This window comes from Haemorhous mexicanus, chromosome 1 (genome assembly GCF_027477595.1).
Source record: "Haemorhous mexicanus isolate bHaeMex1 chromosome 1, bHaeMex1.pri, whole genome shotgun sequence".
Taxonomy (NCBI): domain Eukaryota; kingdom Metazoa; phylum Chordata; class Aves; order Passeriformes; family Fringillidae; genus Haemorhous; species Haemorhous mexicanus.
This window is the reverse complement of record NC_082341.1, coordinates 110,943,038-110,967,704: the sequence shown is the minus strand read 5'-3', so window position 1 is coordinate 110,967,704 and position 24,667 is coordinate 110,943,038. Positions and strand designations below refer to the sequence as shown.

At 39.9% G+C, this 24,667-nt stretch overlaps 1 protein-coding gene across 1 annotated transcript; it reads left to right on the top strand.

Annotated features, from left to right (window-relative positions):
• The first annotated feature begins 417 nt into the window (after positions 1-417).
• On the top strand, positions 418-24,667 carry ABHD3 (abhydrolase domain containing 3, phospholipase). Its single transcript, XM_059859113.1, has 9 exons — positions 418-689; positions 2,236-2,399; positions 5,036-5,218; positions 6,908-6,953; positions 9,766-9,878; positions 13,300-13,473; positions 14,118-14,166; positions 14,251-14,416; positions 22,587-24,667. Exons 1-9 carry the CDS (start codon positions 543-545, stop codon positions 22,763-22,765), a joined length of 1,221 nt encoding a protein of 406 aa, XP_059715096.1. The 5' UTR covers positions 418-542; the 3' UTR covers positions 22,766-24,667.

The window sequence follows — 24,667 nt, the reverse complement described above, 5'->3', positions numbered from 1 at the left end:
TCTCACGTGAAATATTTAGAGAGAGATTGCTTATTAACCACTGCTGCATTTGGAAGCCCATGTTCCCTCTTCCCTGCCCGACAGTGACTGAGTCCCACACGCCTGCACCAGCTGCTCCTTATGGTTTTGGACGGGTCCCTTTCCTATCTCACACCCACCCCCCCCCCCACGCCCTCCCTGCCCTCCCGGCAAAGCGACGGGGCAAGGAGACACCGAAGGAGCACCGAGATGTCACCTGCCGTGGGGCGGCCGATGCCGGCAGCACTGCCGCGGAGGAGCCGGACTCAGGACTGCGTCCGCTGCGGGGCAGGCTACGAGCCAGCCCGGCCCCGGCCCCTCCAAGCCGGCCGCAGGCCCCGGTGGCCGCGGCGGGGGCGGTCCCGGGGCGGCGCTGCAGCGCGGAGCGGGCCGCGGGCAGCGGCGGCGGGAGGCGGGCGCCAGCTCCTCCTTCTCGCTTTCCTCCTCCTCCTCCCTCGGCGCCGGGGTGGGCTCGCCCGCGGCAGCCGGGGTGTGGTGTCCTGCCGTGCCGTCCCCCGTGTGCGATGGACTGGCAGGTGCTGACCAGGGAGCTCTCCCTCTACCTGGAGAGCCAAGTCCGCGTGGGGTTCTTCGGCTCCGGCGTGGGCTTGTCCCTGGTACTTGGTTTCGGTGTCGCCTACGCCTGCTACTACCTCAACAGCATCGCCAAGGTGAGCGGGAGGGCGGCGGGGCGGGCGGGCTCCGCAGGTGTCCCGCTGATGGGGACAGTCCCGAAGGTCACCGCGACCCACCGCCCGTAGGCGAGGGGATCGCACCTGAAATGGCTGGGGGGGCAGGGCTCTACGGCCGCCTTGTCCTCAAATCCCTCGTCCATCCCCTGGAGGTGCCGCCCCGGGGTACCGGCCGGCCGAAACCCCGCTCGAAGCCCACACGGGCCCGGCAGCGCAGCCTCCCCGGCCGCCGGGGCTGCGTCTTCCGCAGGGGCCGCCGGTGACCCCCGGAGGCCGCCGGACTGCGGTGGCGGAGGGCTCCCCTGGTCCTGCTTACTCTGGGACGGGAAGGGACTCCGGTCTCGGCAGTCCCCAAAATGCATTTGTACTAGTTGGAGAGCTTGGCCGGGTGCCATGCTTTGGAAAGGAAGGTTAGGAGACTGCTCTCCACAACACAAACCCGACCTACTTGGTTCACTAGCAGTGCAAGCGATAAAGTAGTTTTGCTGCCCTTGTGTTCCCGTCCGTACCATCCTAAGTACCTCTGGGGGCACCATGGCAGCGTTTTGGAGGCTGGAGCACTCTTGGGCATCTCATCAGCAGTAGTTTTACCGATGAATTAGGCAATTGCAAATTACTTGGATACAGTGAGCCTGACGAGATCTGAAGTGGCCCCCTGGTGAGAGCGCCTCGTTGAATGCGTAATCAATTGAAAATACGCATATCAAAAGGGTTTTGACCGTCGAGGACCCGAGTGTTGCCACAGTCCTTCAGAGAACCGCTGGGAACATAGCCTTCCTCTTCATAGAGAAGAGAGTACTTGATTTTGGTCAGGGGAGAAAAACGAAGGGAGGATGTGCCATTACAGCTCTTTATGTGGAATGGTTTTCCTCAAAGCATGTGTTATTGTCCTATTAATGCTTGTATGTTGAGGAGTCATTGTGACAGAGAGGTATAAGAAATATAGTTGGTAAAAGCTGAGATAAGTCCCTGGAATACAGGGACTTTTCCATGTTAATTGGTAAACAAATGGAAACTGTAAGCAAATTGTCTGCGTGCAGAACATTATTGGAGAGGAGGAACCAATGCACTTGTGTACTGTAGAATGAGATGGGAGGAGAAGCGTCCTACCAGGTTAAAAAAGGTACTGCGGTCAAAGTGCATGCATGAATTAAATGTCATTTTTGTGTGGTCCAAGTAAACAGATTTGGTAAAACCTTCTTGTTTACTAAGAAACAATGTGATTTTAATTTGTCAGTGAAGATACAATGCTGGTAAAATTAGAGATAGATTAGTATGTTATTAGAAATGGATAAGGAATCCATTATGCTTAATGGGTTTCACTTTTCACTTGGGCATTTTGGCATTTTGTTTGGTTTTCATTTACTTCTCTCTGTACCATTAAAGGTAAGAGCATTGCAAATGATTATATGAAATAAATTAGTTCATTGAGAGAGGATTTGAATAAACTTTATTGCTTTATTTCTTTGATTTTTTAATTTGTTTTAGAAGAATGCCCATGTCTGACTGTAGTCTCTTTTCCTAGAAACCCCAGCTGGTGGCAAGCAATGACCGTTTCTGCCGCTTTCTTGAGGAATATTGCCCTGTTGTGACAGAAACTTACTATCCCACGATTTGGTGCTGGGAAGGTCGGGTACAGACACTCCTGCGCCCCTTTATCACATCTAGACCCCAAGTACAGTACAGGAAGTAAGTGCCTTTATTCTGGAAAGTGATTGATTTGATATCCAGCTGTTCTCTTACTCTGTGTCACACCACTGTCAATTGCTCCAGTTTGTGCCTGTTTTTTGGGTTTTTTTTGCTTTATGCCCACCTTTACAACTTTGTCATAGACTTGGAACTACCTTTATCATGGAATCAATATGAAGTAGGTTTGAAAGGTCAGTGTTCCCAAATGGCCCTATTTTAGCTCAGAGTTTTGTAGCACTGAAATATGGGTGATGATATAGAAACTGATGTGGTTATATGTTCACAGGATTACACAGAGGATGAGGTCTTAAAAGACCTCTGGAGGTCACCTAGTCCAACTGCCCTACTCAAGCAGGGTCACACAGAGCCAGTTGCCCCAGATCATGTCAAAATAGCTTTTGGATTTCCATAAGGATAGTGACTGCACAATACCCCTGGGCAAATCGTGCCAATGCTTGGTGGCACACTCTCACATTGAAAATTTGTTTCCTGATATTGAGGGAGCCTCCCATGCTTCAGGTTGGGCCCATTGCCTCTTGTTCTGTCAATAGGCAACACTGAAAGAAGCCTGGCTTCATCCTCTTTGTATCCTCCCTTCAGGTATATAAACACATTGCTAAGTTCCCCCTGAGCCTTTTCTTTATGTTGAGCAGTCCCAGTTGTCCCAGCCTTTCCTCATAGGAGATAGGCTCCAGTTTGTTCATCCTCTTTGTGGTCCTTTGTTGGATTATCTCCAGTATGTTCATGTCTGCCTTGGAGTGAGGAGCCCAGAGCTGGACTCAGAGGCCAGATGTGGCTTCACCAGTGCTCCACAGTGGGGCAAGATCATATCCCTCAATCTGCTGGTTATAGTTCTCCTAAGCCTCGAGACTTTTGGCCATCTTTGCTGCAAAGGCACATTACTGGCTCATGTTCAACATGGTGTCCACCATGAGCACCCTCAGGTCCTTTTCTGCCAAGCTGTTTTCCAGATGGGCAGCCTCTCCTGGTACATTGGGTTGTTCCTTCCCAGGCCCAGGACTTTGCACTTCCCCTCACTGAACTTTGTGAAGTTTCTGTCAACACATTTCTGCAGCCTGTAGAGGCTCCTCTGAATGGCAGCACAGTTACTTGGCTTATCAAATATTCTGGTGTTCAAATGCCATAATTTTGCAAAGATCATGCAGTCACTGTATCTGTCCATTGAACAAACACGTTGTACCTTAACCATAGCATGGCCACATTCAGCCTTGTTTTGTATATACAGAACTTCTGGGATTTTCAGAGTAACTTTTACCTGTGGAGTTTTTGTTGTGTTCTTTCATGCCTAAGAGGCATGCCTAAAGAGGCAACATTTCCCTCATTCTAAGAGGGGAAAAAATCCCTTATATTTATTTTTTGTCCTCAGCTGATCTCTTTCACACAGAAATGAGACTTAGTCTGGCAAATGAGGCATTTGGCACAAGACCTAAGGAGAAGGACTTTTATGCGCCGGAACCTGGATGCAACACAAGTTGTTTCAGCTCTGCTTGCACGGTAGAATAGATTTAGCATTTAGCAGCTTCCCTTAGTTTTAGTAACTAGGAAACATTTCAGTGGTATGGCCATGTCCACTTCTTCTAGTCCTTCTTGTACACTTTTATTTCAAGGGTTTTGAGAAAAGAAACATAGTTCCATGGAGCAGTGCTTATTTTTCACCATTTTAGATTGTGTTGGCAGTACTCACTAGAAGTGCATCTACTTCCCATTACTGAAAAAGGGCAAATCTGAGCTAATGAGTCCGACAAGGCTGGTCACCCTTAAAATCTGCAGTAGTCACTACCAAGAATTTCAAAAGAAAAATCAAATGCCAGGTAGGCTTACATTTCAGCAGTTTCCACACCAACTCCCTCAAACCATTCCAATATGAATATATTAGCTTTTATCTACATCTTTGGCTATCTCTTCTCTATTTCAATAACTACTTTTCTAAATTATGAAGGTAAAGTAGCACTTTAACTGTTCAAATTTCGAGGAAGTGGGAAGATTTGTATGTTTCTAAAAAAAAGATTGAAACTTTTTTGACATTGTTTAATGCATGCATATCTTCCTGAGATATGACAGTATTTGTTGCATTATTAAGATATATGCTATAGCAGTGCATTCTAGCACAGTTTGTAGCGATACAGGGTGAAAGATGCAGTAGTGTGTGTCTGTGTTCTGCATGTTTAAAACAATCCATTATACATTCTACTTCTTTGGATGAAGAGGGGAAAAAAAAATGTGATAAATGCTTATCACATTACCCAGTGTGCTATCAAAAGATTCTTAGATGATTCAAAGGAAACCTGCAGTACACAAAAACTCAAGGCAGTGCCAAAAATCACATCAGCTACAAGCTTCCAGTACATCAGCAGCAATTTATGAAAAGCCATGTCTTCATTTACTGTCTTCATTTACTGAACGGGAATTACCCTGCAATTGACTGTTCTAACTCTTGTCAGCTGTAGGGGTAACTCTTTCTGAATGCAGACATACCTAGTCAGGTGGCACTTTGAGTATTAAAACATAATGAAAAATGCAGAATTCATACCTCTTAATTTGTAAACTGCGAGCACTCTGTGAGCATGTATGTATTTTTCAATTTAATCAGTGTTGTCTTAAAATGTACCTTTCAGTGAGCTCATTAAAACAGCAGATGGAGGACAGATTTCGTTGGATTGGTTTGATAATAATGACAGCTCATACTATCCGGATGCCAGCACAAGACCCACTGTCCTGTTATTGCCTGGCCTGACAGGAACAAGCAAGGAATCCTACATTCTTCATATGATCCATCAAAGCGAAACACTGGGATATAGGTACTGTTGTTTTTCATTGCTGTTCATTTTGCTGCCTCTGGTAGGATCCAATATCAGTATGTATATGTATCAGATGCGTTCCTAAGGCAAATGAGATCTGAATACAGTAGTTTATGTAAGAAAGTATTATTAGTAATAATAATCATAGTGGAATTATGTAACAGGCAGTACATTTGGAAGGGCTGTTTTAATATCTACAGATGTGCCCCAGAGATTGCAGTGAACGCCAGTTAAGTCTCCACAGGGCTTTGCTGCTGCTTCTTAAGTTATTATATTACATTAAGTGGTAACCTTTACATTTTCTAGAGAAAGGGTTTTTATTCAGCTCCAAGAAGACTTGTGTGGACAGGTTGCTGGCAGTAGGCCTTGGAGGAGGTCAGCTTCTGAATGCCAAAATTGCTTGATTCAGCAGCCTCAAATTCCTGGGTGCAGAAAGGAGAGCTAGCCTACTGTTACAGATGGTGTTTGAGGGGGTCTGTCACCTCTTCATTGTCACTGTGTAATTTGGTTTCATTCTTAAGGCTTCTGGTCAGATTTGGGTAAAATAAGTGGATTAGTCGATGAGTAGACTCCTTTATGTAACCATATTGCTGCTGCTGTGCATTAAAATAAGTTGTCATTGTTCCAGGATCTGTATTTGGAATATTAGATTTTGTCTTTGCAGATTGGCTTCTGGTGCTGACTCCAGTAAGTTCTTCGAATATGTATATATTAGTTTTTATCTACATGTTTGGCTGTCTCTTCTCTATTTGGAAAACTACTTTACTAAGTTAGGAAACCATTTAATTGTTCAAAGTACTGTTTAAATCACCTTAAAACTTAGCAGTAAAAAATATCAGAGAAAAGCCTTGAAATCAACAACTTGTTACTATTAATTTTTAAACTGGAAGTTTTATCTGCATTTCATCCCCTAAGGGAAGAAGGTAGAATATTAAAAAGTGGAGCTTTAGGTCAGATTTCAAGAGAATGCTATAATTTCAAGTAGTAACATTTGATAAAAACATAAAAATAAATATTCTTTCATGCCTTTAACCCATCTAACTATATTATTGAATAAAATTATTTCAGTGAGATGTTAGAAGAGCAATAGAAATGTAATATTATGGAGAAAGTATGGATTCTTAAATCATGGTAATACTGCTAGAAGATTCAGAGACTCCCACCAACAGAGAGACCAGAAACTTCTGCAGTACCAGATTAAAAAAAACCATTCTCAAGAGCCTGTAACTTAGATCCAGCTGTCATTATCATTTTGACTTGGCTCATTTCTTCCAATTTAATAGAATTATGTAGCTTTGGGGGATGTCTATGCACGGATCTCCGACGTTCTTTTTTCAGAGCACAGCTTTAGGCTGGGCCCTGCACTGTCAGAGCTCATTGCAGAGTGCAGGCAGGACATGTCTGTACCCCTTTCAGCTAAGCCTTGGGGTTCTCACCCTGCGATCTGACCTCAACAAATCACAGAGCTCTGATAGTCCCACTGACCTCAGCGAACTCCATTTTGGTATAAAGCTTGTTCCACACAGGTCAGCCTCTAGGATCTGTAAGTATGTAAATATTTATGTGCTGAACTTATTCATAGAAGTGGCTTATTTTTCTTAATGCATTTTCATTTTTTTTGTGTGCTTAAGTTATCTCTTTTGGTGAAATTACAATGTGCACAATTGCATTTACTGTCTCAATTTTTAGATGCGTGGTTTTTAACAATCGGGGAATTGCTGGCGAGGAGCTTTTGGTAAGGATGACTTCTAAGATAAACATCTCTCACTTATAAGTGGTAATTATGAAATAATTTGTGCCTATTTGTACAGTTGGATTTAAATGAGAGAAACTCAGAGCATGGGTGGAAAATGCAGAGAAGATAATTCAGCCATCTGGTAGATCAATCATGTGCCAATATTAATTTTTTATCTTGAAACCCTAGAGGGTCAGCTGGTCAGCACACAATTTTTTCTGAACATTTCATTTTAGGAAATTATTCAATTAATAATATCTCTAACACTAAAATGAACAATCCTTACATTTTCTTTCCAAAAATAGTTAAGTATCTAAAATGTGCACATCTCTGCTCAGTAATTGCAATTTTCTCCCATTGATTTAACTTACATACCCAAATATAATCCACTTTAATTTCTTTCCCAGTTTAAACTATATTTTTGATATGGTTAAAAAGGTGTGCCATTAAAATTGATCCATACTACATGTATAGTAAATTAATGAACCAGCTTTACATGGATATATGTATCCTGAAAGTTAAATGTGTTCTTGTATTTTTCTCAGCAATCGTGACACAAACCCAGCTACAGAGGACATTTTTTTTTGGGACAGACATATCACGTTTGTTTAGAAATAACTGGCCATTCCTCAGATGAAAAAATCTTGAAGCTAAACGTTTTCTACAGCTAGGGACAAGGCATGATGAAATATTGCTGAATAAGCTTTGTTTTTTCATATGCGTTCTGTTGACAATTCTGCAGCTGGAATGAATGTGCATAATACTCAGTATTGTTTAGCATTTTTTTAATCCCCTGGTTTCAAACTTTAAAAAGCTCAGAATTATTTTCCCTAATCAGATAAAGCATTTCAATGCAAATATTGCCATGTTAAGAGTAGTTTTCTGCATACTTTTGGAGATGGATCTACAAAGCAGTTTTGTCACACACAAAGTCCTTATTGATGAATTTCTGAATCATTTAGAGAAAAGATCCCTTGTCTGGATACATTGTGTGTATTTTACTGTAATCGGATTTACATCTTTAAGCTTTATAAGTTCTTGTGGTGCAGCAAACCAGTTAAAATTATCACATTTTCTGCAAAGAAGTTTCAGCACTTTAGTATAAAATCCCTACTTAATGAGTCTGAAGCATAGTTAAGCACCACAGTAGAAATTAGTTATGTAAGCAGTTCTTTTCTAGTCACTTTAAAGATAGATTCAAATTTGTGACAAATAATAGTTACTTAAAGAATACTGTACTCATTGATTATTGAAAGCTAATGTGAATTATTGCTCTGGAATAATCAAATATCATATTGACCACAGCCACTGTGAGCTAAGACGGTGTTTTAAAATATCTTCATACAAAGTGTAAATAGCTAAACATTAAACTGTCTGGAATTACCTGAATTTAAAATGGATGATATATCTTTGGATGATATATCTTTAGGTTTATAAATTTTAATCAAATACACTTTCACTTAGAATGCATTAGATGCTAGTTACCAAAAATAATTTATTTTTCCTTGTAAGGTTGGCAATTTAATTAAAATAAAACACATTCACACTATTTATAATTAATAGGATGTTAAACAGTGAAGAATGATTAATGTGGATGAGAAATGGAAATGCAACATAAATGGAAATTAAAAATGTCTTCAGTTTTAATTATCTAGATTTAGCTTTTCTTTCCATTTCCTCATCTTTGACGTCAACATATCAATATTCTTGTTAAATGTGTTCTAAGTAATTAGTTTGGTGTTGTTAAAATCACCCACAAATAGCCAGGCAGTTTAACTGAAGACAATTTAAAAAAACACCCTTGAAATCCATTGTTCCTTCAGGCAACAGAAAAGTCCCATTCACTCATAGTGATGTATTTTTATATTTAGTTTTAATGTCTCACTGATTTTTGGCAGTTCAGTAAGTACCTATAGTTAAGTCCAGGTCACTAACATGTTCCTAGCAGCTCTAAAGTTAAAAACTTTATTTCTCCATAGATGAGGTCTGGACAACACCGTTAGAAAAAAACCCATGTCACTGATTCTTATGGTGCCAAAATGGACTTATCTCCCTCATGCAGCCCCAGGTAGTCCCTCAGGTTGGACTGTTCCTGGTATCTATGCAGGGGAGGCTCAAATGTTGTGCTTCTTCAACAGCAGGGAAGTGGTTAACCAAATCTTACCCAAGGGGTTACCCAACCTGATGCCAGCAGAAGTCATTCCAAGTCTTGATTCAGGATTTAAAGAGACACTAATGATGGATAAAGAACAGATAATATATGTTTCATTGCTTTGATTAATAGAATACTTTGCTAAATTAGGTAAACCACACTGGGGAATTTATTTATCGGTTTATTTGGTTGTGTTGTACGTAAAATCTAAATATGGGTTAGTTTTCAATGCTTTCTTTTGCATTTGAATGTGGGTGAGTATAGTAAAATTGTTGTTATAACTTCCTTTTCTGTACACTACAGCCTTTATAATGTTTCCATTTCCTTGGGGTATTTTAAAAATATCAGTGTCTATCTAGTTCTGATCTAGTTTTGTCTAGTTTAGCACATTGTTCTCTCTTCAGATGTTGTCTAATGACCTGGAGGTTGCAGATACTGTAGATACCTGTCACTGCTTTTACTTTGTAATGATAACAAGTATAACTCCTTCCTTCACCTTCTTGTGAAACATTCTGGATTTCTATTTGCCATTTAGTGAAGTTTCACAATAAATGCTAAATTTATCTTCTTATATAATGATCCACTGTTCAGTTTGCTTTGTCCTTAAAGGATAATACAAAAGCTTACTATGGCATTTTTTTCCCTCTTGACTCCTTACAGACACCAAGGACTTACTGTGCAGCTAACACAGAGGACTTAGAAACTGTTATTCATCATGTGCACAGCTTGCACCCCTCAGCTCCATTTATGGCAGCAGGTGTTTCTATGGGAGGGTAAGGTTGTGTAACACAAGCTTCAGCGTAACTGTGATCATAAGACTCGTGTAGCCTGATTGTAAGTTATTACTCTGGAATACTTGCATTGCTTATTGACCTGCAAGCAAGTTGGGTTTCTCTCCAACAGTTAATATGCAGAAGACTTTTAGAAACTTTGTATCATTGAGGCTTTTGCCTCTGTGTCAGTGAAGGTTGAAATTGGCTAACATTTAAAAACTGGGTGGAGGGGGGTGGAGAAAGACAGGAAACAATGACAGGCAGATTAACAGCCAAACAGACCGGCAATACAGTCTTCCGAAACTAGGGAGGCTGTCTTCAGAACAGAGGGATATAAAATAGGATCTTGAGCTAATACACCATGTTTCATAGCAACCTCTGGCAATAAGATTTGTCTTCACTCTGTGTTCTGCAGTGTGTGGGTAGGTTAGGCTGGAAGAGGTGTGGATATCTCCTCTGTCTGGCTCAGAAGGAAGAAGTAGTATTGTTGTTCAAACTGATATGGATTGGTGGAGCATGTGGTATTAAGACTTGCTGTGTCCTGGCTTCTCTCCAGAAAGCACAGTGAGAACAGACAATGATAGCACAGTTTCTTAGGAAAAAAACCCACTGCTAGAAGCTAGCAGAAATATTCCAGCAGCCTCTTCAACAAAAATCCTAGCAGAGGAGAATTTTCTTTAGGAATGCTGCAGACACAGTGGTAACTTCCTGAGACTTCCCTTTTTTCTGATAAATTTTGTGGGGGATGGGCAGATACAGCCCATATATATTGATATTAATATATATTACTATATATTGATATTAATCTATCAATGACTTGTAGGAGCTTTTAGATAAATACATATTTGTTCAAGACTGGTATTTTTTGCTTTTTCGCAAATCTTTAGTCACTAGGTTCCCTGTTCTGTTGAACAGTGGTTCCAGGAGGGAAAAAGGCTGGTCAACCTAACTTCACTTCTTTGGGGATAACCTCTGGGAGCCATTTCCAAGCATATGGGGAATAATGGTGACTGTTTTCATCAAGGACAAAACATGGCCAGGTGATCTGATTGCATTCTATGAAGAGATGACTGGCTTCACTGATGAGGGGAAGGAAGAGAATGTTGTTTGTTCTGAGTCTTCTTTTGTACCAAAAGACTTACAGAAGCTGTTCTTGCTGCAGAAACCTTTCCCTTGTTGTCCTCCACATCCCTTGCTTGTTCCAGCTCCAGCTGAACTTCAGGTTTTCTAAGTGCATCCCTGCATGCTTGGGCAATGACTGTTTTCCCAGGTAGACAACCTGTCTTTCACCTTAAGGATACTTCCTCCTTGAAATTGGTCAGAAGGGTTTTTTTCATCCATGTGGTCTTCTGCTACTCTTGCTCAACTTCCTGCATATCAGAATGTATCACACTTCTGCTTTATGTTTGGTTATCCTTAAAGTCCCCTTCGCTCATCAGGGCCATCTAATGTAAGATCTTGCCAACCAGATCCCAGATCCCTGGGTAAATGAAAGCCATCTCTCTCCAGTATTATAATTCTGCTGCTTACCTTACCCACTTACTTCTCATCGTAAAAATCCACCATCAAATAATCTCAGTGGCCAAGACTGTTCTGCATCTTCTCTACCTGACCAGTTCTTCCTTACATATGAATAGCAGATCCATAGAATATTTTTCCTATTTAGGTCCTTGATTGTATATCAAAATATTGTCCTCAACACTCTCCAGAAATCTGGTCTGCTTGTGCCTTGCTGTGGCAGTTGATGCTGAGATGGCTACAATTCCCTGGGCCTGGAAATTATGAAGGGCTGAAAGTGTGGTAGAAGCTGGCAGTTCTATGACTGGTACAAAATTTCTGTCCTTGGCTTATCCAAAATACTGGCAAAGTCTGTTACAATGGCACAGGGAATCTGTGTTGTATACCTGGTTTACATGTAACCAGCACCACTGGGCAATTTCAGGCAAGGTGTTCCACCTCCCCGCTCCAATATGTTTTTAAAATCCTGAACCAAAACCAGAAAGCATATGCTTAATTGTACAGAACACTGGAATAGTCTATAATCATCTACATGAGAACTGTTTCCTTGCTTCAAAATTAATTGAAACATTGCACATTTAAAATTAAGCAGGAGCAAAGATCTCAACAGGGATGTACTGCAAAAATCATCCACTTGTCTTAAGCTTACAGGAATTTTTTATCATCTCTTGCTTTTCAGAATTTTCTGAATAGTCAGGTAATCTATATAAGACATATTTGCCCCAGTTAAGAATTAAAATAGATGCTCACTTCACAGACATATATAAATGTAAATGAAAGACCACCTGTTCTACTATCTTCTATAGGTATTATTGTGGAAAGGGACTTCATTTTGTAACATAAAGATTTCTATGCCTTCTCTCTACCACATATTCTCTGTGAATTCTGTTAGAGAAGTGCTGCTTCTGCTACTGCAACTTTTTTTTTGTTGGTTTATTGGGCTGCCATCCTATGATGTGGAAGGTAGTGCAGAGGGATAAAGTCTCTGTGGTGGAAGGCTGGTTCATAATGTCTTTGCTAAAGGTTGCTGTCTCCTGAAGTACAGTAAAGCCAAGGTACAGAGTGTGGCAATCTAGGGAGCTGTCTTAATGTTACTAATCAACTGCAGTTGTTTGTGTTGAAGATTTGGAGTTAAAATGCTTGTTGTGAACTTTATGGTCTCAGGCAGTAAAGAAAGACTTTGAGCTTTTCTGCCAGTATTTTTGTTTTATTCTCTTCAAGCTGTTTTATTTTTCTACATTGGAAGGGTAGATACTTGTGAACTTCCCCTATTTTCAACTCTACATTAGCAGTAGAGACTGTAAGCTGCAACTGATCAGAAAGACAAGACCTGAGCCATTTATTTGGGTCATAACTTTGTTTCTCTAGTTTTTTTCATTATCCAAGACCACATATTTTGTGTTAAAGAAGAGTTGTGTTCTTTCTCATGTGTGAGGTGAGGTAATGGCACTACCTTAACCTCAGAAGACTTCTTCATAGGGAGGTAGGTGTGCCAGGGGCAGCTTGCATTTGTCAGGCACGCTGATCAGATTTATCACATCTGGAAGACCAGGAGCTTGTAAGATGATAAAACTTACTAACACTTGGGAATACTTGTTCCATGAGTAAGAATCATTTGACTTTTCCCTCCCTTTAGTGATTTAAATAAGACTAGTACATTTCTGTTTCTAAATGCACTCCTACTCACACCCTACACAGTGCACCCTGTTCCTCTCTGATAGTGGAGAAAGTAAACTTCATGAGTCATATGTTGATTAGGTGACTACCTTCTAGGTGTACTAGGCTCAACTGTAGGACTCAGACAAGAAACTACTGAAAAACAGACAAAAACATGGCTGTTACACTTACTCTAAATTGAAGCAAATAGTTTGATAGTATGTATGTTTCTGTTTTTCCTTTGTAGCATGCTTCTTTTAAATTACCTGGGAAAAACTGGCAGAGACACTCCTTTAATGGCAGCTGCAATTTTCTCTGCGGGTTGGAATGTTTTTGAATCTATAGAATCTCTGGAGAAGCCACTAAACTGGCTTCTTTTCAACTATTACTTGACCACTTGTCTACAATCCTCTATCAGCAGGTGAGTTGCCTTCTGAACTATTTAGCAAGGTGGAAAGATTTTAACATGAGATGGACAGCAGGTATAAAAATATTGGCAAAATTAATGCTGTAAGAACTCTAGTTGTTATTCGTGCATTATTTGGTAAGTTTTGAAATCAAGAAGATCTTTTCAGGAAAGTTTGTCATCAATGTGACTAAATTTATGTGAGACTCAAGGGACTCACAACAAACCTAATTTAATTCTGTATCTATAGATGAAGTAAATGGATTTGAAAAATTTTTAGACTTGCACATATTCACTTTAGTAGATTTGCATATATAATATTTTTTTTAAGTTGGTGTTCTGTGCAAAAGCACAGAAAGACCTAGTTCATCATTGGCTTTATAAAACCACAGTGTACTTTTTATTCCCAAATATTAAGTTCTCTTATGTTTGTCATCTTTATCATGGCTTATTCAGATTTTTACTATGTTGCTGGATGTACCTACATATGGATGAACAATTATTCTGCTCTTGGATTCCAGGTTATTCATATGAGAGAAAATTAAAAACAAGCATGTTAGACAGTTGCTTCTATAAATGTATCTGTAAAGCAGAGAACTTCTACATTTGTTTATATAACAAGAATACAAGCCCTCCAATTTTTATATTCTTCTTTTTAGGCATCGACAAATGTTGGAGAAATTATTTGATATGGATCTTGTGATGAAGGTATGTGAAAATGTTACTTCTGCTTGAGCTGAATGCTGTTTTCCAAATGCTGACATAGTTCCTTATTTGAATTCTGTACTTCAGGCTAGAACTATTAGAGAATTTGATAAGCAGTTCACTTCAGTCATGTTTGGCTACCGTTCAATTGATGATTACTATGAAGATGCTAGCCCATGTCGCAAGCTGAAGTCAGTAGGAATTCCAGTGTTATGTCTAAACTCTGTGGATGATGTTTTCTCACCAGGTCATGGTAAGTTTAGGTTTTTTAAAATATATTTATCTGTATATGCAGTCATTAAGACAAACCACATAAGTCTGAGAATAAATTCAGACCTATGTGTAGAAGTGTATTTAAATGTTACTTGCACGTAGGATCAAAACGTCCATGGAGGGCTCAGTCTTGCAGTTAAGACACATATAAAACAGATGATGATGGAGACACTTGATTAGTACAGCATGCAGAAGTATGTGGGGTGGCCTCATTAGTCATTAGTGGTGTTTTTACAGTCAAAAGAAAGAAACAGGCACATTTAGGGTGTGAGTTTTCTCACTGTAAGGAAGATACCAGATGTAGTGCCCTCTCAGAAGCACCTGTTTCTGTTCACCAAGTATGAAGAGAACCCATAAAAAAGGAACTTGGATTCTGATGTCATTCTGTCTGGATGTAGACATTCAGAATTCAAACTGTAAACAAGTGGGGGGTTTTTATTGCCATTCTTTCAGTCCCTACAAAGAATGTGTGGGAGTTGCTTTTGTTTGAGATGATATGAAATCCTCATCTGTTGATCTCAGTGTCATCTCTTGTGCCTGTAAATAAAAAGTAAAAAACCCAGCTAAGTTAGATTAGTTACATCTAATCATGTAGGCCAAAATCTAGGATAAGGAAAAAGATACACACAAGATGAGCTCCTAGATGGAGGCAGGTTGAAATGAATAAGAACCATCAATATCAGCTAAGTAACAGGCTGAAAACTCCATTTTCCATTTTCTTTCTGTTTCATGCCAAACATGTGATCATTATGAACATTTTTCTTCTCCTCTGAAAATCAAAACCCTGTTGCTAACTATTCTGAAAATATATGCTTGTTCCTGTGGTCTGTGTATTGGTTATAGCTTCTGAGAAGAGAAGGAGAACAAAAGCTAATGTAGAAGAAAACCACTAAAATGAACAACTGTTTGAGGCAACAGTCTTCAGCAATGAGCACCTGACACCTTTAAAAATGTAGTTTATATAGCTGATTTATTTCAGGGAAGTTTTCTTCTGCCACCACAAGTGAAGTAAGATTGTTGCAGAATGAGTCATGAAACCAAAATGAGCAGGCAAACAGATCAGAACAACAAGCAGAAATGGAAGAACTGGAAGAGACTCTTTGTGTGTACTGTTTATCTATGTGCAGATGTACAACACATGCAAAAACATGCACACGTTACTATTTATAGTTTGAAGACCAGTTAGAGACAAATGTTAGAGACATGAAAAGGGCACTAGGAAAAGTCTGATTTCTTCTTCTCTAGAACAAAAAGCATCCATGCTTTGCATGAACAATGTAAAGAGGTGACAGACACCTAATATGAGGGGGGAAAATAGTGACTCTAGATTAGCCAAACTACCTATCCCTTACATTGGCCAAAAGAGAGGCTTAAAAAAATAATAAGGTCTGGGTAAGCTTAGCAATATTATGGTAGAATACTGTATGCACCTTTAAAAATTTTCAGTTCAAAGGCTTTCTGAAACAGTTAGTCCCTTTGTATTTATTTTCTCTGTGAGTTTTTTTCCTTGAAATCAGACAGTTGCTTGTTCTCTTATAAGCTTATAATGGCCTGAAAATGAGGATGAATGGACTGTGACCCTAAAATCGATGTCCAAATATAAAATCTGGCTAGTGATTTTGAAGATCATTTTTATAGGTCTTAGGACCCTGGAGATGACTTTTCCCATAGTACTGCGGGGAGTTCATCTGCTGTGCCTTGTTTCTTTCACAGAGTATCTGAGAGAGGGAACAATGGCTTCATCACTTTGTTTAGCATTAGCTTAGTTTGTGGTTTCTGTCTAAAGTTAAGTAATAACTGTGGCAGAGTCTACCTAGTTAGCATAGTGACAGCAGCAGTAAACCGATCAGCGTGCCTCAGTTCCTGAAAAAAATTTGTTAACCTTTCCCAGCCCATTATGACTGGGACTGGGACATTTGTTACCTAGATGAAAATTAGTGCAGATACTCCATCCCCTTTTTGTCTCCAGCTCTCAAGAGCCAGCTATTGATCTGACCCTATGACATTCAATCTGAACACCAGAAAACACTTTTTTTATTGTGAGAGTGGTCAAATGCTGGCATAGTATGTGTGGTCTCCATCTTTTGAGATACTCACAACCTTACTGGACACAGCCATAGAAAACCTGCTGTTGGTAACCCTGCTTGAGCAGGGGGTTACACTAGATGATCTCAAGAGGTCTCTTACAGCCTCAGCTGTCCTGTGATGTGTAGTTTGAGTACTCAAAGATTGAGTCCCCTTAGAGTACAGCTGTAGTAGATCTCTCAGTCCTTGAAGCTCTTTTGTAAAACTAACACAAGTCTTGGTGAACAGTGGGATGGTTGTTTGTATAAAATTAGGTATCTAAACTATTGTGAGGATGCCTTAGAAGTCTTGAAGTGTATAGGGGGGTGAGGTAGAACACCAGTACTTCTGAAACAAGAAGTTGTATGAGTCTATTGTAATGACTGTCCATCTTCTCTTAAAACTCTGACAGTAACCAGCCTTTCTCCATGAAGATATTTGGGTGGTTAGGCATTTGTTTATTCCTTGTTCACAGAATTAATGCTGTTAGCTGTAAACCCTTGTACTTGTGGAGACAAGCTTGCTTCAGAAAGGGCCACCAGGACAATGCTGGTTTCTTGCTAATAGCAGTACTGTTATTTCTGTCTATACTTGGCTCTTTTCATTTGTGCTGTGTACCCTCAGTGGGAATCGTTATGCTGGCACAAGACACAGAGCACCTCGATTAGCAGCCTGGGATTTATGTCTGCTGCCATTAGTTACTGGAGTTCTCTCATCTTTACATCTTGACATCTTCTGTGAGCTGTTTTATGTTGGCAAACATAAAGGGCTGGTGTTACTCTTTGAGGTGACTTTATTCTGGCAACTGGCTTTTTTTTTCTAACTTAAAAACTTATATGTGTGGACACACAGAAGCCTGTGGCAACCAAAGGCAGTTTCCACTCACAACTGTATCATGGATTCAAAGCCACAAAATTCATACTCATCCAAACCCCAGCCTTTTGTTGACTTTGGGGACTGTTTATTTCATGCCTCATTTCTCCCAGTAATACCTACCAGCTTTTAAGCTACCTTCCAGTTCTGTTGTAGATAGCTGTAGTTTCCGAGAGCTGGGAAACCGGCCTAGAAAAGTCACCAGGGAGAAAGCTGTGCCAGAATTCCTTTGTATTTAAATAGTTTCCATAAAGCCAGGCACATCTATCTTCCAGTAACAGAGCTTGAGGGATACAACCCCAAGTCTGCTTCGTTACTACATAATGTGGACCTAAAGAGACACTTCCCTTAAAAAGTGCAGAGGCTGCCTCAGTTGCTTGTTACTACCTGATCATTTCTTATCATGTGCTTTTTGATAACTTTGTACTTCCCAGCAGTTATTTTTAAATATATTGTGAAAATGTGCCATTGGACCTCAATTCAGTATTAGGAAGAAGCAATCAATTTGCAGTCCTTCCTTAATGTTGCTGCTTCAAGTTCACAGAGCTTGACAGCTGATGTATCTGTAGTTTAATTCTGGAATGCAATTCTCATATTGCATAATACTGACTAATGAAAACAAATGCTTTCTTCATTGCGTGACACTTCTCTCACCATAACTAATTTAAACAAACCACTGCTTCAGGAAAAATGTAATAAAGCCAAGTCAAGCCCTGGTATTTTGTAAATGTGAAAAATAAATCAGGAAGATGGTGTAATAGCATTCATTATCATTGTCACATTTAACTTTTCATCTGAAATGGCATTTTCTCTGAAGAGACTTTAGGCAGTGTATTAGGCATCTGACTTGAATTTCACTATACTAATGCTTAGCTAATGCTAAGCTAATACTAATTGCTGCTGATGAGCATTGTACGCGAGCTGGAAGCCTGCCCTTGGAGCTAGGTACCATGCCAGCTCCCTCCTGATCCACTGTGACAAATAAGTGCATGTCTGAAGCTCAGTTATATATATGTTATTGAACTCTCTGAAGCTTTTGTGTCCCCCTGAATTTGAATTGTTTTAGGTGTTAGTGTACATCCTGTTACGTAAAAGAGCACAGTTGAATGCAGTTGTCAGAAGAGACCAAATTATCTGCCAGATGGCCAGACAGATAATAATTTGGTTAAAAGTTTAAGGAACAGAGAGAAATCAAGCAAAATGGAATGTCTGACAGTAGTGACTTATGTGTGTTTTCTTTTGTTCTTTAAGAAAATAATTATTTCTTTTTGGCAAAGAATGTACAACAAATTGGTTTTGAATGAAGTAATTCTGCATATAAGTATTCACACTGTGGTTCTGTGATCACAAATCAGGTCTGTGCTTGCTGGATTAAACAGCCATACAGATTTTGGCCAAAAGAAACTTAAGTACAAGGTTATGTGTGGACAAAAATGAACAGTGGTATCTTTTGGCATGCAATCCTATCTCCTAGAACGCATACATCCAGTGCTCCATTCATCTGCCTTTTGCATTGCAAAATTTACTCTGTTGCATTGTGGTTTTACTTACTGGATGGCTAACAGTCCCTAGGAACAGCTTTGAGAAAAGTACCACGCCACTGCCAAGCGTCATTTGCATTTTGGCACTGAGCAGCAACACAATATACTCAATTCTCTTCTGAGAGCCTCCAGAGCAAGAAACTCTGCTGGGGCAGAGTTACATGGACAAATAGAGAGAATTTCAGGATGGGGAGGATGACATTTGTAAAGACCTGCATGTGGCTTGTACCTTACCAGGCATGGAAAATAATCAGAATCCTAGTGCAGGACTGGTAGGCTTCCAGTAAAAAGCCACTGTAGCTGTGTGGAGGCAGGCAGCACATGGCACCCACTGCAGTAATGCCAACCAGTTTGGGAATGAATGACCACCAGCAAACTGATTTGGGAGCTATGATTAAATTGGCAACCTCTGAATGACAGGCACACAAAGGTCATGGTGAGATTGGTGGCCTGTAAGGGCTTCCCCAGCTGGGTTGGTGCAGTAGAGGAGACATTTATTATGATCTTCCTTTTAATCCCCTAGCAAAACAGTTTCTTATCAGAAAGCGACATTCTCCCTACACATTGCCACTAGTCTGCCAAACTGAATGACTGTCATGTTTTTGCCCATTTTAGTGAGTGAAGAGGTGCGTTCAGGCCAGTTAGCAGCTGATCCTCAATCTGTTAGGACTGATGAGGTTCTCATGCCTATCTCTGATACTTGGAGGTGAAATCTGTCTCTCCTCACATATTCCTTCTCATACCCTTGCACAGAAGCCTATTTATTAGTCCCCTCAGTGACCAGGCAGACAGCTGCAGAATGGGTGAGGAAAGTGTGATTCATTGCCTGAAGCAGGCACGGGGTTTGTGTCTGATCCCCAATTCTCTCTTGGGATTCTGTTTAACATGGACCACAGGCTACTGGAGTGAAGAAGAGCAGATGGCTTGGTACAGATAAGTGGGCAAATTCCTATGCAGTCAGCAGGTGACATGAATTGCAGCCACTGTCTTTGTACATGGCAATGTGTTCCTCCACAGAATCCAAGAGAGGCAGATCAGAGATTGCTGAGCAGATTAACTCAGGGGAAACTCCAGACAAGCACGTGCTGAGTGAAAATGATGCATGTGTTGGATTGCAAGAAATAACACATTGTTTTGTGCATCTCATGTTCTCAACATGTGCTATTCCCCAGTCTAGGCTTTTACGTCACTGACTTTTTAGTCTGGCCACTGTACTGCTTTAAAAGGGCCAGATCCTGCATACAGTATTTTCAGTTTTTCAACTGAACAAAGGAAAAGCCAAGGATTTCTTGTAGAAACAGTAAGAAGCACAGTTTCTTCCTCCTAGTAAGGAATCAAAATCACTTAGTAAATGCTGGAGTCTACAAACTGCTTAGATGCCTGCAATTTTGAAAGGAGGGAAAGAGTGAAAGAAATGGATAGCCCTGAATAGCAAAGGACCTCACATATTTGCCAAGAGAGCCCCCACTGCTCTCTGGAGCTCAGTCCGTGCTCCCCCAGGGCATGGTCAGCTACCTTATGTTATGGGCAGGGAGCTTGCAACACACCTTCACAACAGACACTAACCCAGCTCTGCAGGCAGTTGGTTTTGCATCTGTGCTGTGGCCCTGGAGTGGAACAGAGCGTGTCGTTCCAGGCACTGCTGGTAAGGCCCTCTGAGGCACTGATTGCTCCTCTGGCTCCACAGGTCCAGTGCTTCTGCCCTGATCTATTTTAAGTTGAACAGCTGTTCACCACAGTCATTGCACTCAAGTTCTCCTGTGACTTAATCTGGCTAGGGCTCCTTTTTTGGCTAAGCAAAGGGTTACTCTGTGCTCTTATTCCAGTTGCTGAAAATTAAGGCAAACTGTCATCTCAAGCACACAGCTATGAGTTTGCCAGCATCCAAATGAGAGTAAGGAGCACATCTATGAAGAAGGTGGTAATATGCAGAGATAGAGACTATTCAAGGATAATGACCTTTGAGATAGCAAATGTATAAAGGGGTAAAGGAACAGACTCCTAGAAACAGGAGTGAGTGGAAGGTGTCTCTGAAGGAAGTGCAGTCAGAAAGGGATGTGAATCACTGAACACACCCAAAATCGAATCTTTATTCAAATAGCAAAAAAAAGCAAAAATACTTTAAAGTAAATGAAGAAGTAATATAAGTCTCATGAATGACTTGCTGCTTAGTGTTGTAGTGACAAGGCATTTTTAGTTGAGCAGTATGAGTTAAAACCATTATTTTCTCATAATAACCTTTTTTAGTCAACACAGTGAAACTGCTACTACTCCCTTCTTTGGACAAAGCATTTTTGTTTTGCTGTTGCTTTTTCTGTCAATTCTGAATAATCAAAAATCTGCATGATTTTAATTTTCTTCTGTTTCATGAAGTTTCTTACTTGAAAACTGGAAGTTTGAAATCCATTCTTTACTGAAATGTGCTGAGATTTCTGCTCATTCAGATGTCTACTTAGCATACCTAAAACTCCAGAGGAATTTGCTTAAATAACTTAATTTTTATAGATCAGTGGTGTTTGCAGTCTTCATATAAAGCTCCACTGCTGTGTCAACCAGTTCAAATGACACCAGGGTGATCCCATCACACCAAGTATCCTTTGTAAAGTCATATGCTTCCTCTGGTGTCAGTCTGTGCTAAGTGACCTCTATTTTCCTTCAGAAAGGGAACTGCCCAGGTGGTGAAATTGATTAAGCCACGCATCTATGCAGAGTCAAAATAGGAGGCACTGAAGCCTCCCTCCTACACATTTCCAGATCAGTGCATATCTCAGGTGTCATTCACTGATGACTTTAGGCTAATTGTAGGCCTTTGCCACCTCACTGAAGGCTCCATCTGACTGTGGCTGCCACTATTCAGATGCTGGCAATAATATGGGGAACTAGATTAGGGTGCTGATCAGATCAGGAGAACTAACCCAGCAAAAGAAAAATCCTTGTACTATCCAGTCTAATAATCTACATTCTAAAATAATTTCTAGCAGTCACTATTCAATAGAGAGCCGCTAATCTCCTGGGTGGCATGGATCAGTTTTCTGTGTCCCCCCCCAGAAGGTTGTTTGCCCCTTCTTTCTCTGTTTACCTTGTGTCTTAGATTATGGGTTCCTCAGGGCAAGAACCAACCAACCATGCTCTAAACATGCAGGTGTAAACATATGGCAGATCAGATATAATGTAATCTTTTATATTAGCTGATAGGATATCTTACAGACTAAATCTTACCCTAACATTAAACGTTCTGTGCTTGGAGTCTCATACAATTGCAATTGAGGTCCCAGTTGCACAGCTTTTCTAAAGCTGAATATTGAAATTAAGAGGGCTGATTGTCCTTTTACTTACACTATTTATAGCAAATCTTAAGTATGCATTAACATGGGTGCTCTTCCATCAGTGTGAGAGAAAGACACATGAAGCTGGAATTTTTACAGCAGCCAGGGAAAAAAAAAAAAATCACACAGGTAAAGTGAGTTAATGATGAAGTGAAAAATGGCTTTTTAATACAGCTGTGGTTCTAAACCCTGACATTTAAGTGAATTTTAAGTAAGACATTTAAGTGTATATTAATGTTGTGCCTATTTATTCATACATAATATGAGAAATTTTTAAGAGAAATTTTTCAATGGCTGGCATTTCATAGAAGTTAAAGGACTTCAACTGTTTTTCCCCCCCTTTTAGCTATACCAGTAGAAGTTGCCAAACAAAACGCAAACGTTGCTTTGGTTCTGACTTCATGCGGAGGCCATATCGGTTTTCTGGAAGGAATATGGCCAAGGAAGTGCACTTACATGGACAGAGTCTTCAAGCAGTTTGTGCAAGCTGTGTTTGAGCATGGAAATAAAATCTTAAGCATGTAGCTTTGGACCACTGTAATAGCACAGTGGCACATTCTGACAAGGGCAGTAAAGCTTAGTGCACAAATTTTAACTCCTGTAAGCCAGCAAATGGATTAAGTCTATTACTACATGCAAAAATATTTTTGCCTAAGATTTTGTAGCAAGAAACTAAATATTATGTTGTCACTTTTATATTTATTTTTAATATGCCTTACTAAGAATGACCTTAAATGAAACAGTGTTCTGCATACATCAAATTGCACTTAACCAAAACTATCAAGTAGAGAGATTATAATTCCTCAGGATTTTAATTTAAACCAGTATGTATTTAGGAGACTTTATTTAGATGGCTTTTACTATTAGAATGGCAATACTTAAAAGAGCTTATATTATCCTGTCACACATAGTACCCTTGGCCCGTTCCTTAGAGCACTAAGGGTAAAAAAGTTAAAATATTAAAACAAAAGGAGGGATCATGTGTAAGTACATATTCTTCAAATAAGTCGAAATTTCAGCATGTTATTCCACAGCATTAGACTGATACCTGCTTTTGCTGTTCTGCCCTGAAAGTATTCAGATTTAGGACTGTTTATTGTTTTTTAAACTATGTCGATGCCATACTTGTCTTACATGATTATTTTTTAAAGAGCTAATTTATAGTGTTTACATATAACCAAAAGATTCCTTTAAAACAGTACTGTAATAACTTATGTAATTACAAGACATTTTGCATTTCAGAATTTATGTAAAGCTGGGTGTTGTCACATAAGTAAGTAACACATACTTCATATAACTGGTGAACTTGGTGATTGAACCTGCTATGTTTATATTACCTTGCAAGAACATTTCAGTTTTAAAGAATAAATATTAGAGCATCAAGAAATTATTATATAATCTCTTTAGATTAAAAAGGAAAAACAAATTCAACCCTTTTGTCTCATATAATTTCTGACAAGAATGGAACAAACTGTTTAAAGAAAGTGGGATGGAGGTCATAGTCGTGCCTCTGGTTTGCTTATTTGGTCATTGGTCACCATTTTGGCAGCAGGTTGCCAAATCACTGGAGCCACTGCAAACCAACTTCTGCCCTAGCAGCTTACAAGTTGTGAGGGTGGCCAAGGTATCGCTGTTCTCCTGAGCCCTGACAGAGTGACAGGCAGCGTGGAGAAAGGACAGTTGGACAGAATGTATTTTGAAACTGTTGGGAAGCCCTAATGAAGGGCATACTGAAATTTAGAACAGGCCCTTAAGCAGCATCTGTGGATCTCCCATCTTTTGCTGATTGCTGATTTGGGCCCAGCCACGCACAAGAAGTCAGGAAAGATGCCTCTGCATTTTTATTTTTATCTTTTGAGCGGGGTCAGTACAAGAAGAAAATGCAGCTAAAAAAAGCAAGTCAGGTCTTTTGTCTCAAGCAGTACGTGAACACTCCTCTTGCAAGGCATGTTTCCTAGTAACAGCAAAGGAAGAACAAAAATACTTTTTGTCTTTAGAGAAAGAAATTAGGACATGCTATACAAGAGCTGTTTTGCAAGGTAGACTGTTGAATTAAGAAAATTAAAAAGTGCTTTCAAGTTTTGACTTTTCAAACAGGCACTTCCCCAAATAATGAACTCTTATTTTTTCTCTAATAAGAAAAATGAGGAAAGTGACTTGCAAAAGCAAAATGAAATTTTTTGCATGCTACTACAATACAGAAAAATTGCATATTAGTAGGGTGCCTTATTTATTCTTGTATTCATTTCCAGGTTTTATGTTCATGCAAAAAAAATAGCAATAAACAGTGTATTTAGTGTTATATTTGTAAAATTGTTTAGGTACAGTACTGTCCAAAATTCAGCATATAGTATTAACAAAAATAAAACCACTTATATTAAATCACACCTTACCGTTTAAATAAAAGTATTATGATTAATGCCAGAA